At 43.2% G+C, this 16,749-nt stretch overlaps 1 protein-coding gene across 1 annotated transcript; it reads right to left on the bottom strand.

Moving 5' to 3' along the window:
• Positions 1 to 984: 984 nt before the first annotated feature.
• On the bottom strand, positions 985 to 8,434 carry LOC311150005 (dual specificity protein phosphatase 7-like). The gene is made up of 3 exons (XM_084187243.1): positions 7,742 to 8,434; positions 6,695 to 7,123; positions 985 to 2,787 (listed from the first exon to the last, which is right to left on the bottom strand). The coding sequence occupies exons 1-3, from the start codon at positions 8,106 to 8,108 to the stop codon at positions 2,477 to 2,479; spliced, it is 1,107 nt and encodes a 368-aa protein (XP_084043369.1). The 5' UTR covers positions 8,109 to 8,434; the 3' UTR covers positions 985 to 2,476.
• Positions 8,435 to 16,749: the final 8,315 nt, after the last annotated feature.

The following is a 16,749-nucleotide window of genomic DNA, read 5'->3' on the forward strand; positions in this document are numbered from 1 at the left end:
TTCCACCATAATTTGCAAATAAATTCATTAAAAATCCTACAATGTGATTTTCTGGATTTCTTTTTCTCAATTTGTCTGTCATAGTTGACGTGTACCTATGATGAAAATTACAGGCCTCTCTCATCTTTTTAAGTGGGAGAACTTGCACAATTGGTGGCTGACTAAATACTTTTTTGCCCCACTGTATGTGAGTTTATATGTGCGCTAATGTGAACTTATCCATTATTTCATACTCTGAGAACATTCTATTCTCAACATATTTCATGGATATCCTAACCCCCAATCTCAATGGGCTTTAGCTAGTGTGATACAAGACAGTAAAATGTGACCCCCACATCACCCTCCCCAAATGTCCAACAGGAACCGAGGATGTAGTGGCAAGCTTTCATTTCCTTTTTTCAAATGAGAAACAGCAGCTTTTGGATATGAGAAAAACAGGATATTACTGAATTTACCCAACAAACACTGAAATGTTCAGTCTGAGAATGAGACACCAGCTCAACATCCGTTAAAAAAAGTTATTCTTAGTAAGGGTATTAGTCATCAAGTAGAATGGGCCTTAACTGTCACGAAATGCACATATTCCAGCTCTATGCTGTCTCATCTTCCTCTTCTCTCCGAACAGGGTGACTCTGAGTGACTGACAGGGAGGGGAAGTGGCTGTGTTGTGGTTTCAGAGACCCAACCCTCTCTGCATCAGATGTCCTGCATGGCCACATCAGACAGGAAGCCAGGCATCAGCGTGGACAGAGTAAATATCTAACCACACCTACAGCCTTGGGCCTTGTGCTACACAACCCAACACGACACCAACAGTGGCTGTCCCACAGCCTACTTAAGTAAATAATGTTTCTGGCTGACTGCACTGGACTTGATATTCTGCATTATGGATGTTGAGTCATTGAGCGTTGACTCAAAGTAGCCTTGGCACGGCAGTAGACCTGAATAACAATAAGTCAATAATAATAACACAAGAATACATAGCACATTTAAAGGTAAAAAATATACAATATATTTGTTGTATAAACTTGTACATTAATGTGTTGTACATTTCGTTTTACATACACTATACATACTGTAATCGGGTCAATTTCACTTCACATCCTTCATGATTCAGAGAAAATGTCCCACGTTACCAAGCTAATCTTATGTACATCTTTTACAAACACATACAAATAAACACAGCCCTTTGATGTATTTCAGAGGCTGTAACAACATACAAATGTGCTATATAAAAATCCCTGAAAATGTCTCTGTGAGGTAAGAACACATTTAGCATCATCATCACTCGTTTCATTTAATTCCCTCTCTCATTCACTAAAACATTCAACTTCGAGCTGACTCGTTCTGAGATATTACTGACAAATACAGAACGGATCAAAACACTGCATGTTTCCCTTAACACAGTTCCGCCACAGGAAGAGTAGCTGCAGGCTGAAGATTGTCTAAACATGACTTATACATTACTTAATAAACAAGGTACAAATGTCCATTATGGATCATAACTATCATATACAAGTCATTCATTTCAAGCATGGCATATGACAATCCTTGGTTAAAGACAGTTAAGTGTTATGTTAACTTAGACGGTATGATAAAGGCCACAGGAACAACAGGCAGAAGAGGTACAGAACAGAAGTTAAACTTGATTACATGCAAACAATGCAATGTTATTATAATTATCACAATTTACAAGAGCTACGCAAATAAAAACTATAGGTGTTTAATCTTTAACATTTTGCAGAGGGTGACCTGTCTCTGTGCAACAAAGGTAAAACGGTAATGTTCTGACATAATGTATTGCATTCCTACATTATCAAATGGAAAACACAAATGTTTACTCTGAAGATGACAGCAAAGTAGAGAACATAACATAGCATTTGTCACCTACTGTTGTCCATGATCACTCCATACTGATGTTTAGAGAGATAGCTGCAAATGAAGACGTTTAGAACAGTCATCAATAGGAAAGTTAAAGTCATTCAAGGCCAACTTAAAGTAGCCCAATCCCCTCAGCAAAAGTACCATTCAAAAAAATCTCCTTTTGTTCCCAGAAAACATTGATTCACATTCTCCATGGCCAAAATCTCCCTTCAGACCAATGCATTAGCCACAGTTGTTAGGAAAACAACTGACACATCCACTTTACATCTGGTGAATATGAAATGACAGTTAAACCATCTACAACCATTTTAGAGTTAGCTCATAATAATTACATTTCCTGCAATAACCATACCGTCATTCACTATTATAGACGATAAGGCATCAGAGCGTGGACCAAACAGAGCATGTACTTTTTAAAGTATAATGGGGAGCACCGTGTCCTATAAGAATCCATGCACGACAGGTGAGTCTCCTCAGTCTCTCTCCACCAGTTGCAGTTCCAGGAGTATTTTCCTCTTCCTTACAGGCAACAAAATACCATGGCGACACTGATGAAACAACATGGCAGCCAAACCCTTCCTTCTCCGTCTCCTCACGTCGACTCCAGCGTGTCCAACTGGAACACGTTGTGATTGGTCGGCGTGGTGAAGTAGAGCTGCTCATTGGACGAGGAGCGGTTGTCACACAGGCTGTGCAGCCCCAGTGTCCTCTCGAAGTCCAGCAGCTGGCCCATGAAGTTGAAGTTGGGGGAGATGTTGGACTTCTTCCTCTTGACAAAGTCATAGGCGTCGTTAAGGGACAGGTTGAGCCTCTGCATCAGGTAGGCCACGGTCACGGTCACAGAACGGCTGATGCCAGCCAGACAGTGTACCAGGACGCCACACTGCTTGGACCGAGCCTCATCTACGTGTACAAGTGAGGAAGAAGGTCAATATGGGTCAAATAAGACTGCTTTTATGATCAGGTCACACGTAGACCTCAGACTCTCAGGGCGTGGGGTCTAAGGGCTTGATAGTGTATTCATAAGGCTCAACACACAATAGCTAACATGTAGTCCTGCTTCTTATTGTTTTCTCATGATGATCAAGGGAGACAGTAAGTAAACCTTTATCTTTGTTGAATGACATCTCCATTCGTCAAAGGAAATATAATTTATAGTGAGCTAATCCCAGCAGGGTGAAACGCCCTGGACTCCACCACAACCAGGATACGTCAGAGTTAGACTCATGACCTGATAACCAAACACAGGCAGCCATAGAGAGTGGAAGCCATGTTTCCTTCCTCTACCACTAACCCCAATTGACAAACGAATGCAAAACAAGCCTGGAAACACCACTAGTACAAACATACATAACCTAGAAGGTTTCATGTGCTGTTGTGGGTTTTTGTAAGTTAGGGTTCCCCAACTGGCGGCCCAGTGATTTTATTTGGCCCCCCAAGTTTTCTGAGCAACAAAAAAAGAAGATTAGTCGTTTTTTTAATTAGGCCATAAAATACTGTAAAAACACCAGCAAATCAGCTCCAAGTTTAATTTAGGAAATCTGTTCCAAAGTATTCCCCTGCATAATAGAGAGATATACAGTTCCAGTCAAAAGTTTGGACACACCTACTCATTTAAGGGTTTTTCTTTATATTTACTATTTTCTACATTGTAGAATAATAGTGAAGACATCAAAACTATGAAAGAACACATATGGAATCATGTAGTAACCAAAATAAGTGTTAAACAAATCAAAATATATTTTACATTAGAGATTCTTCAAATAGCCACCCTTTGCCTTGATGACAGCTTTGCACACTCTTGGCATTCTTTCAACCAGCTTCACCTGGAATGCTTTTCCAACAGTCTTGAAGGAGTTCCCACATATGCTGAGCACTTGTTGGCTGCTTTTCCTTCACTCTGCGGCCCAACTCATCCCAAACCATCTCAATTGGGTTGAGGTCAGGTGATTGTGGAGGCCAGGTCATCTGATACAGCACTCTCCTTCCTGGTAAAATAGCCCTTACACAGCCTGGAGGTGTGTTGGGTCATTGTCCTGTTGAAAAACAAATGATAGTCCCACTAAGCCCAAACCAGATGGGATGGCTTATCGCTGCAGAATGCTGTGGTAGCCATGCTGGTTAAGTGTGCCTTGAATTCTAAATAAATCACAGACAGTGTCACCAGCAAAGCACCCCCACACCATAACACCTCCTCCTCCATGCTTTACGGTGGGAACTACACATGTGGAGATCATCCGTTCACCCACACCGCGTCTCACATAGAAGACACACCTGTTAATCGAAAAGCTGGTGAAGCTGGTTGAGAGAATGCCAAGAGTGGGCAAAGCTGTCATCAAGGCAAATGGTGGCTATTTGAAGAATCTCAATTATAAAATATATTTTGATTTGTTTAACACTTTTTTGGTTACTATATGATTCCATGTGTATTATTTCATAGTTTTGATGTCTTCACAATTATTCTACAATGTAAAAAAATAGTAAAAATAAAGAAAAACCCTTGAATGAGTAGGTCTGTCCAAATTTTTGACTGGTAGTGTACCTTCAGCAAGTATTCATACCCCTTGACATATTCCAAATTTTGTTCTGTTACAGCCTGAATTCATATCGGATTAAATTGATTTTTTCCTCACCCATCTACACACAATACCCCATAATGTTGCACATTTATTGAAAATGAAATAGATAAATATATAATTTACATAAGTATTCACACACCTGAGTCAATACTTTGTATACGTTTATTTTTTATTTTTTATACCTTTGGCAGCGATTACAGCTGTGAATCTTTTTGGGTAAGAGCTTTTCACACCTGGATTGTGCAACATTTGCTCATTATTCTTTTAAAGAATTCTTCAAGCTCTGTCAAATTGGTTGTTGATCATTGCTAGACAACCATTTTCAGGTCTTGCCATAGACTGTCAAGTAGATTTAAGTCAAAACTGTAACTTGGCCACTCAGGAACATTCACTGTCTTCTTAGTAAGCAACTCCAATGTAGATTTGGCCTTGTGTTTTAGGTTATTGTCCTGCTGAAAGGTAAATTAATTTCCCAGTGTCTGGTGGAAAGCAGACTAAACAAGGTTTTCCTCTAGGATTTTGCCTGTGCTTAGCTCCATTCTGTTTATTTTTTATCCTGAAAAACTCCCCAGTCCTTAACGATTACAAGCATACCCATAACATGATGCAGCCAACACAATGCTTGAAAATATGGAGAGTGGTACTCAGTAATGTGTTGTTTGGATTTGCCCCAAACATAACACTTTATAGTCAGGAAAAAAGGGAATTGCTTTGCCACATTTTTTACAGTATTACTTTAGTGCCTTGTTGCAAACAGGATGCATATTTTTGAATATTTTTATTCTGTACAGGCTTCCTTCTTTTCACTCTGTCAATCAGGTTAGTATTGTGGAGTAACTACAATGTTGATCCATCCTCAGTTTTCTCCTATCACAGTCATTAAACTCTGTAAAGTCACCATTGGCCTCATGTTGAAATCCCTGAGCGGTTTCCTTCCTCTCCGGCAACTGAGTTAGGATGGACGCCTGTATCTTTGTAGTGACTGGGTGTATTGATACACCATCCAAAGTGTAATTAATAACTTCACCATGCTCAAAGGGATATTCAATGTCTGCTTTTTCTTTTTACCCATCTACCAATAGGTGCCCTTCTTTGCGAGGCATTGGAAAACCGTGTTGGTCTTTGTGGTTGAATCAGTGTTTGAAATTCACTGCTCGACTGAGGGACCATACAGATAATTGTATGTGTGGGGTACAGAGATGAGGTCAAAAGTCATGTTAAACACTATTATTGCACACAGAGTGTGCCCATGCAAATTACTATGACTTGTTAAGAACATTTTTACTCCTGAACTTATTTAGGCTTGCCATAACAAAGGGGTTGAATACACATTGACTCAAGCATTTCAGCTTTTCATTTTTAATTAATTTGTCAACATTTTGAAAAACATAATACCACTTTGACAATAAGCGGTATTGTGTGTAGGCCTGTGACAAAACATCTCAATTTAATCCATTTTAAATTCAGGCTGTATCACAACAAAATGTGGAAAAAGTCAAGGGGTGTGAATACTTTCTAAAGGCACTGTCTGTAAGCAAGGTTTGGGCTTCTTGCGGTCAATTTGCAGTCTACAAATTATTTGTAATTATGTTCCGGCCCCCTGACCATCCGCTCAAGAAAAACATCGGCCTGCGGCTGAATCTAGTTGATGATACCTGCTGTACGTTTTTTTTTAAAGATTTGTTATCCATCCTTAAATAACAGACATATGACACTAACAATGACCAGGAAGTTCCTCAGTAGCGCATGTACTTTCCCTTGTGCCGAGCAAGGGACTTCAGTCCAGCTCTCTTTTTGACCAATATATACCCGAAGAGCGGGTGGTGGATGGACCAATAATGTAAAAAAATGTATAGATAAATCATTTTTAAACAGACACCAATAGACAGTTATGTTGACTTGTGACATTGGTAACCAGACGTGAAAATAAAAGTAAAAGCCATAGCTTCATCACACAACGGGGTTTCAGTGATGAGCAATACCACTGGGTATACCAGGAACTGAGCGATAACAATGATTCAAATCATAATAAAAATATGACTCAAATACAACAAGAACATTAGGTGGTCAGCAAACAACTTCCTCTTTCTCACTGTAATTCACAGAAGTATATCATATACTAGGTGTTCCTGTGAGTCATTTCCTATAGGCCTCGTACTCCACATATAGTAATTTTTGGAACACAATGTGATCTATCATGTTCTCTCCCGCACAATAAGTCAGCTACTCACCGATGAAGGATATGGCCTCTGGAAAGAACTGGGACAGGTTCTGACTCCAGTGGTCCGAGATGGGGATCTGCTTGTATGTAAAGAGGCCGTCATGTTCAAACATGTTGGGGAGGTTGGGTGTGACGTTCAGGATGTACTTGATGTTGTGCTGGCCCAGCACGTCCAGGTTAGTGGAGTCTTTGGCACAGCCCAGGTAAAGGTAGGGAAGGATCTGGACTGGGAAGGCAGGTTGGTTGTTGGGAAGGGGGCTCTCCTCAGACTCTGTGGCGCTGCTCGGCTCGCGGTCCGATTCACCATCTGAGAGGTCGGAACTGATCCGGAGACTTCCGAAACCTAGGACGGAGAGCGGGGGAGAGGAGCTGGGACAGGAGCTGTCCAGGAGGGTCTCACAGTGCTCTGGGTACTCGGTTTGAAACTTCCCAAATCCCCCTGAGATCAAAAGAACCAAGGAGTTATAAAATGGTGTATGTGCTGTCCTGTGTATCTCAGCCAAGCATTATATTCATATAATTATTATTATTATTCAAACTGTAACAACAGAACAGAGATTTGGGTCAAATATTATTATTTTGAGTTTAAAGATAATAACTGACAAGTGGTCAAATTAAGTAATAGGCTGTGTACTACGTTTTGTTTACTATGAATCACATGTTAATAACATGTGAATAGGGCCGACGCAATAACAATTGTATGCTATCTATACCATTACTGAAAACTGTATGGGCAATAGGTCTCTCCTTCACAGCAGAACATTCATGAAATGCATGCCCTTTTCCAGCAGTAGCAAAACATGGCGTAGCCATTTTGGAATTTTAATTGAGAATCCCAGTCACACTACTTCTCAAAGTTTGAGAGACAATAGATGTAGGCTACCTTCAAAACTATGCTGTATTTTAAATACTATCTATATAATTTAAATGGATTGATTTAAGTTGTTTGTCTTAAATATATTTTAACCTTACTTTACATACAGTGCCCGGAAAGTTAGACAAGGAATAATCTACATATCCTATTGAAAAACAATATAATGGCAAAAATGTAACTTGCCTTCCAGGTAATATGCTTTACAGCCGTCGTCCCATAGTTTCTGAAGAAGTAGTCCCAGAACCGAGACTGTAGCCCCATCCTGCCAGTCCACAGTGCACTCATCGTACAGAATCACTGTATCTGTATTGCAACGTCTAACGAATTTCTCCTTGTCTTCGTGGTTCGGTATGATAGTTCGGATGGGTATGTTGCCCTTCTTGAACCTTCGCAGCATCAATGCTGGAATTGCCAAATTGATCGCCGTTTCTATGTGGGATGATTCGTAAAGCTCGTGCGATCGGCAGTCCAACAAAAGCAGCGAACCTCCCCCGGATTCCAACTCGAGTTGGAGCCATTCTACGCTTTTACTTGGAGTCACATTAGTCATATCGAACTAAATATCATGTTACATTCATACAGGTAGGCTAATACACAAATTACGCTAACGTTACATTGTACACCGAGAGACAAATAACTATTTCGAGGAGAAACACTGGAACTTGTTAAACTCAAACATCAAAGCTCAAATGTTTGAAAAATGTATCAAATTACCGGTTTGAGCGGGAGCGTTCATTTCCCTCTAACCACTTATACGCACATCCAGGTAAGCAAATCCTCGTGCATTTGTTCCTATGCAATAATAACACCAGACATTAACAACAACTATTCGACACTGACTGTCGCACTACTTGGAGCATGTTCTCCCTTTGCTATTCCGATGCAGAGGAAATGTTGTTGAGGAGCAACTCAAGAGAGGGAGGTGCTTGCTTCAGGATTTAAAGACATAGATGGAGATTGCAAAATGTGGTTTGTAATCCCTCCTCTAGGCTATTAGAGGAGGGATTATTTTAATAGTGTTATTTTAATTTTAATAGTGTTATTTTAATATCAAACTAGGCATTCATGAAATGCATTATTCTATCAATCTTTGTATGATCAAAACAGTTTTATTCACTCATTAATGATGTTTAAAATGTAGGCTATGCAACATAATTAATTGCAGCCCAGTACCTGCTCTTTTCTCATTTGTATGCAGTGGTGGTTTTTATTCTTGGTCAATGTGTGGTCATATCAATGTAAATATTTGCATATGATAATAAACACTGATGGATGCTGGCCAAAACACAATATTTGAGATTATATCATCCTGTAACACTATTGAACCTCATCCTCTCCAGTCTCATAGCATGGCATGCTGGGGTAACACTATTTGGAAAGTCCCAAGTAGATGTTTTGTAGATGTCCAGTAAATGTTCGATAACTGTCAACAACATTTTAATTAACTATCCACTAACCCTAACCCTAAACCCCCCTAACCATAGCCCTGATCCTAACCCTAACCCTAAACCCCCTAACCATAGCCCTGATCCTAACCCTAACCCTAAACCCCCTAACCATAGCCCTGATCCTAACCCTAACCCTAAACCCCCTAACCATAGCCCTGATCCTAACCCTAACCCTAAACCCCCTAACCATAGCCCTGATCCTAACCATAACCCTAAACCCCCTAACCATAGCCCTGATCCTAACCATAACCCTAAACCCCCTAACCATAGCCCTGATCCTAACCCTAACCCTAAACCCCCTAACCATAGCCCTGATCCTAACCCTAACCATAGCCTTGATCCTAACCCTAACCCTAACCCCCTAAACATAGCCCTGATCCTAACCCTAACCCTAAACCCCCTAACCATAGCCCTGATCGTAACCCTAACCCTAAACCCCCTAACCATAGCCCTGATCCTAACCATAACCCTAAACCCCCTAACCATAGCCCTGATCCTAACCATAACTCTAAACCCCCTAACCATAGCCCTGATCCTAACCCTAACCCTAAACCCCCTAACCATAGCCCTGATCCTAACCCTAACCATAGCCTTGATCCTAACCCTAACCCTAACCCCCTAAACATAGCCCTGATCCTAACCCTAACCCTAACCCCCCTAACCATAGCCCTGATCGTAACCCTAACCCTAAACCCCCTAACCATAGCCCTGATCCTAACCCTAACCCTAAACCCCCTAACCATAGCCCTGATCCTAACCATAACCCCTAACCCTAAACCCCCTAACCATAGCCCTGATCCTAACCATAACCCTAAACCCCCTAACCATAGCCCTGATCCTAACCCTAACCCTAAACCCCCTAACCATAGCCCCGATCCTAACCATAACCCTAAACCCCCTAACCATAGCCCTGATCCTAACCCTAACCCTAAACCCCCTAACCATAGCCCTGATCCTAACCATAACCCTAAACTCCCTAACCATAGCCCTGATCCTAACCCTAACCCTAAACCCCCTAACCATAGCCCTGATCCTAACCATAACCCTAAACCCCCTAACCATAGCCCTGATCCTAACCCTAACCCTAAACCCCCTAACCATAGCCCTGATCCTAACCATAACCCTAAACCCCCTAACCATAGCCCTAATCCTAACCCTAACCCCCCTAACCATAGCCCAAATCCTAACCCTAACCATAGCCCTGATCCTAACCCTAACCCTAATCCCCTAACCATAGCCCTGATCCTAACCCTAACCCTAAACCCCCTAACCATAGCCCTGATCCTAACCCTAAACCCCCTAACCATAGCCCTGATCCTAACCATAACCCTAAACCCCCTAACCATAGCCCTAATCCTAACCCTAAACCCCCTAACCATAGCCCTAATCCTAACCATAGCCCTGATCCTAACCATAACCCTAAACCCCCTAACCATAGCCCTGATCCTAACCATAACCCTAAACCCCCTAACCATAGCCCTGATCCTAACCCTAACCCTAAACCCCCTAACCATAGCCCTGATCCTAACCCTAAACCTAAACCCCCTAACCATAGCCCTGATCCTAACCCTAACCCTAAACCCCCTAACCATAGCCCTGATCCTAACCCTAACCCTAAACCCCCTAACCATAGCCCTGATCCTAACCATAACCCTAAACTCCCTAACCATAGCCCTGATCCTAACCCTAACCCTAAACCCCCTAACCATAGCCCTGATCCTAACCATAACCCTAAACCCCCTAACCATAGCCCTGATCCTAACCCTAACCCTAAACCCCCTAACCATAGCCCTGATCCTAACCATAACCCTAAACCCCCTAACCATAGCCCTAATCCTAACCCTAACCCCCCTAACCATAGCCCAAATCCTAACCCTAACCATAGCCCTGATCCTAACCCTAACCCTAATCCCCTAACCATAGCCCTGATCCTAACCCTAACCCTAAACCCCCTAACCATAGCCCTGATCCTAACCCTAAACCCCCTAACCATAGCCCTGATCCTAACCATAACCCTAAACCCCCTAACCATAGCCCTAATCCTAACCCTAAACCCCCTAACCATAGCCCTAATCCTAACCATAGCCCTGATCCTAACCATAACCCTAAACCCCCTAACCATAGCCCTGATCCTAACCATAACCCTAAACCCCCTAACCATAGCCCTGATCCTAACTCTAACCCTAAACCCCCTAACCATAGCCCTGATCCTAACCCTAAACCTAAACCCCCTAACCATAGCCCTGATCCTAACCCTAACCCTAAACCCCCTAACCATAGCCCTGATCCTAACCCTAACCCTAAACCCCCTAACCCCCCTAACCATAGCCCTGATCCTAACCATAACCCTAAACCCCCTAACCATAGCCCTGATCCTAACCCTAACCCTAAACCCCCTAACCATAGCCCTGATCCTAACCCTAACCATAGCCTTGATCCTAATCCTAACCCTAACCCCCTAAACATAGCCCTGATCCTAACCCTAACCCTAAACCCCTTAACCATAGCCCTGATCGTAACCCTAACCCTAAACCCCCTAACCATAGCCCTGATCCTAACCCTAACCCTAAACCCCCTAACCATAGCCCTGATCCTAACCATAACCCCTAACCCTAAACCCCCTAACCATAGCCCTGATCCTAACCCTAACCCTAAACCCCCTAAACCCCCTAACCATAGCCCTGATCCTAACCATAACCCTAAACCCCCTAACCATAGCCCTGATCCTAACCCTAACCCTAATCCCCTAACCATAGCCCTGATCCTAACCCTAACCCTAAACCCCCTAACCATAGCCCTGATCCTAACCCTAACCCTAATCCCCTAACCATAGCCCTGATCCTAACCCTAACCCTAAACCCCCTAACCATAGCCCTGATCCTAACCCTAACCCCCCTAACCATAGCCCTGATCCTAACCATAACCCTAAACCCCCTAACCATAGCCCTAATCCTAACCCTAAACCCCCTAACCATAGCCCTAATCCTAACCATAGCCCTGATCCTAACCATAACCCTAAACCCCCTAACCATAGCCCTGATCCTAACCATAACCCTAAACCCCCTAACCATAGCCCTGATCCTAACCCTAACCCTAAACCCCCTAACCATAGCCCTGATCCTAACCCTAACCCTAAACCCCCTAACCATAGCCCTGATCCTAACCCTAACCCTAAACCCCCTAACCCCCCTAACCATAGCCCTGATCCTAACCATAACCCTAAACCCCCTAACCATAGCCCTGATCCTAACCATAACCCTAACCCCCTAACCATAGCCCTGATCCTAACCCTAACCCTAAACCCCCTAACCATAGCCCTGATCCTAACCCTAACCCTAAACCCCCTAACCATAGCCCTGATCCTAACCATAACCCTAAACCCCCTAACCATAGCCCTGATCCTAACCATAACCCCTAACCCTAAACCCCCTAACCATAGCCCTGATCCTAACCATAACCCCTAACCCTAAACCCCCTAACCATAGCCCTGATCCTAACCATAACCCTAAACCCCCTAACCATAGCCCTGATCCTAAACATAACCCTAAACCCCCTAACCATAGCCCTGATCCTAACCATAACCCTAAACCCCCTAACCATAGCCCTGATCCTAACCATAACCCTAAACCCCCTAACCATAGCCCTGATCCTAACCATAACCCTAAACCCCTTAACCCTAACCCTAAACCCCCTAACCATAGCCCTGATCCTAACCCTAACCCTAAACCCCCTAACCCCCCTAACCATAGCCCTGATCCTAACCATAACCCTAAACCCCCTAACCATAGCCCTGATCCTAACCATAACCCTAACCCCCCTAACCATAGCCCTGATCCTAACCCTAACCCTAAACCCCCTAACCATAGCCCTGATCCTAACCCTAACCATAGCCTTGATCCTAATCCTAACCCTAACCCCCTAAACATAGCCCTGATCCTAACCCTAACCCTAAACCCCTTAACCATAGCCCTGATCGTAACCCTAACCCTAAACCCCCTAACCATAGCCCTGATCCTAACCATAACCCCTAACCCTAAACCCCCTAACCATAGCCCTGATCCTAACCATAACCCCTAACCCTAAACCCCCTAACCATAGCCCTGATCCTAACCCTAACCCTAAACCCCCTAAACCCCCTAACCATAGCCCTGATCCTAACCATAACCCTAAACCCCCTAACCATAGCCCTGATCCTAACCATAACCCTAAACCCCCTAACCATAGCCCTGATCCTAACCCTAACCCTAAACCCCCTAACCATAGCCCTGATCCTAACCCTAACCATAGCCTTGATCCTAACCCTAACCCTAACCCCCTAAACATAGCCCTGATCCTAACCCTAACCCTAAACCCCCTAACCATAGCCCTGATCCTAACCCTAACCCTAAACCCCCTAACCATAGCCCTGATCCTAACCCTAACCCTAAACCCCCTAACCATAGCCCCGATCCTAACCATAACCCTAAACCCCCTAACCATAGCCCTGATCCTAACCCTAACCCTAAACCCCATAACCATAGCCCTGATCCTAACCATAACCCTAAACCCCCTAACCATAGCCCTGATCCTATCCATAACCCTAAACCCCCTAACCATAGCCCTGATCCTAACCATAACCCTAAACCCCCTAACCATAGCCCTGATCCTAACCCTAACCCTAAACCCCCTAACCATAGCCCTGATCCTAACCCTAACCCTAAACCCCCTAACCATAGCCCTGATCCTAACCATAACCCTAACCCCCCTAACAATAGCCCTGATCCTAACCCTAAACCAATGTGTGGTCATATCAATGTAAATATTTGCATATGATAATAAACACTGAGGACTACAGGTTAGCCTATTGACCTTTTTACATGGATACTGGCCAAAACACAATATTTGAGATAATATCATCCTGTAACACTATTGAACCTCATCCTCTCCAGTCTCATAGCATGGCATGCTGGGGTAACACTATTTGGAAAGTCCCAAGTAGATGTTTTGTAGATGTCCAGTAAATGTTCGATAACGGTCAACAACATTTCAACTAACTATCCACTAACCCTAACCCTAAACCCCCTAACCATAGCCTGATCCTAACCCTAACCCTGAACCCCATAACCATAGCTCTGATCCTAACCCTAACCCTAAACCCCCTAACCATAGCCCTGATCCTAACCCTAACCGTAAACCCCCTAACCATAACCCTAAACCCCCTAACCATAGCCCTAATCCTAACCCTAAACCCCCTAACCATAGCCCTGATCCTAACCCTAACCCTAAACCCCCTAACCATAGCCCTGATACTAACCATAACCCTAACCACCCTAACCATAGCCCTGATCCTAACCCTAACCTTAAACCCCCTAACCATAGCCCTGATCCTAACCATAACCCTAAACCCCCTAACCATAGCCCTGATCCTAACCATAACCCTAAACCCCCTAACCATAGCCCTGATCCTAAACATAACCCTAAACCCCCTAACCATAGCCCTGATCCTAACCATAACCCTAAACCCCCTAACCATAGCCCTGATCCTAACCATAACCCTAAACCCCCTAACCATAGCCCTGATCCTAACCATAACCCTAAACCCCTTAACCATAACCCTAAACCCCCTAACCATAGCCCTGATCCTAACCATAACCCTAAACCCCCTAACCATAGCCCTGATCCTAACCATAACCCTAAACCCCCTAACCATAGCCCTGATCCTAACCATAACCCTAAACCCCCTAACCATAACCCTAAACCCCCTAACCATAGCCCTGATCCTAACCATAACCCTAAACCCCCTAACCATAGCCCTGATCCTAACCATAATCCTAAACCCCCTAACCATAGCCCTGATCCTAACCATAACCCTTGCCCTTATTCTAAACCTAACCTTAACCGTAACCTTAGCAAGCAGTTACTTATCAACATATAGTTTGTTGATAGTATAACCATCTGTAGATCATCTATTTCGGAATATCCAAATAAAGTGTGACCGATGCGGGTTCTGAAAAGGGGTTGTTGGTGGGGGAAAAGTCCCCTAAATTGGCTGCTTTCCTTTGATCATTTTTTATAGAATTCCACCCAATTACCTGTTTGCAGTGTGCAGTGTGCAGTATGCTGTCTGTGGATGTTCCTTCCTCTCAATTCAATTCAATTCAATTCAATTCAAGGGCTTTATTGGCATGGGAAACATACGTTAACATTGCCAAAGCAAGTGAAGTAGATAGTAAACAAAAGTGAAATAAACAATAAACATTAACAGTAAACATTACACTCTGAAGTTCCAAAAGAATAAAGACATTACAAATGTGCAAATAGTTAAAGTACAAATGGGAAAATAAATAAACATAAATATGGGTTGTATTTACAATGGTGTTTGTTCTTCACTGGTTGCCCTTTTCTTGTGGCAACAGGTCACACATCTTTCTGCTCTCCCTCTAACATAGCCTACACCCCCCCCCCCCCCCCCCCCCCCCCCATCCCCAGTCATTGTGGTATTCATCATCTGTGATCAGAGCCATAGTGTAGTGAATGTGACATTAAATAATGCTAAGGCCCTGATTATCTTAGCCACTAACCCTTTCAGAAACACTGGCCTGGCCTACATGCTTGTCCTGCCAGAATAGATCTCTAGCTCTCTTTCTTTCTGAAAAGGAAGCACAGGATGTGTTTTGTTATAATCGCATAGATGATTACAAAGATGATGATTGCAGTGGCAAGAATCCCCAGGACAACCACTGATGTGTGTGTATTTGTGTTTTGAGATAACGAGCGTGTGTGTGTGCACGTGAGTGGGAGAGACACAGATGTGCAGCTCTCGAAGGTTCAATGCAGAATGGAGGAGGAGCAGAGCTCAACCTGCATGTACAATCTCTCTTTCTCTCTCTCTCACACACACACACACGTTGTCTTAGCACCCACATGCATGCCTTTGCACCGAGTTCTCTCCTCAGAGTGCAGTGCAGTGCAGAACCGTGGGCCTCTGATATTCCCTGAGAAGGAACTGCAGGGTGTGCATTATTTACACTATGATGAATGATGTGAGTGTAAGAAAATGAGGTCAAATACAATACAGAACGTAGTGTACAGAAGGTTCTGCCAAGTGTACTAAGAGGTGGAAAGTTTACTCTGCGGATGAAATTCTGGAGGAGGAAATTGGATCCTGGGATTGGGTTTGCGTTCTGGGATTGAGTCAAACATTTACTTGATTCAGCAGCTTTGATTCACCAGCTTTTGAGCCCATATCATAAAAAAGACATTGTAATTACTAGGGAAATGCCATACATGCATATTTCAAAGTAACCCCATTTAAAAACATTGTTCCACCACACAACATTTGCAGCCATATGTATACGTTTTCATTTGAAATGCATATCATAATTACATTTTACATTTACATTTCAGTCATTTAGCAGATGCTCTTATCCAGAGTGACTTACAGTTAGTGCGTTCATGATTGCTCTCTTGCATCCAACTACATACAAGAAACAATAACATATTATCCCAAAAATTCTGAGGGTATAAACAGTCTCTCAATGCTGCAGTGGCATGAGACTCTCACTATGATCAATAATGCCTGGCTTTGCATGAGTGGTGCTGGTCACCTGACTAGTGCACTCAAAAAAGCATACCATTTCCATAATACTCTCAGAACGTGAGCTCATGATAATACTCTCCCTCTCTCCCTTTCTTAGGAACAGCCGGAAATATCATTGATTTGCAGGATCCTGACTTTGCATGTTCGAGAGTGCTGCTTTGAAC

This window comes from Coregonus lavaretus, assembly GCF_964263955.1.
Source record: "Coregonus lavaretus genome assembly, chromosome: 22".
Classification (NCBI taxonomy): Eukaryota; Metazoa; Chordata; class Actinopteri; order Salmoniformes; family Salmonidae; genus Coregonus; species Coregonus lavaretus.

Excerpts from the sequence above, each read along its gene's own strand:
- LOC311150005 (XM_084187243.1), bottom strand. The coding sequence starts at position 8,108 with ATGACTAATGTGACTCCAAGTAAAAGCGTAGAATGGCTCCAACTCGAG. Across the intron at positions 7,124-7,741 it reads TAAAGCATATTACCTGGAAG|GGGGATTTGGGAAGTTTCAA; the intron begins GCAAGTTACATT and ends TTTTGATCTCAG. Across the intron at positions 2,788-6,694 it reads AGAGGCCATATCCTTCATCG|ATGAGGCTCGGTCCAAGCAG; the intron begins GTGAGTAGCTGA and ends TTGTACACGTAG.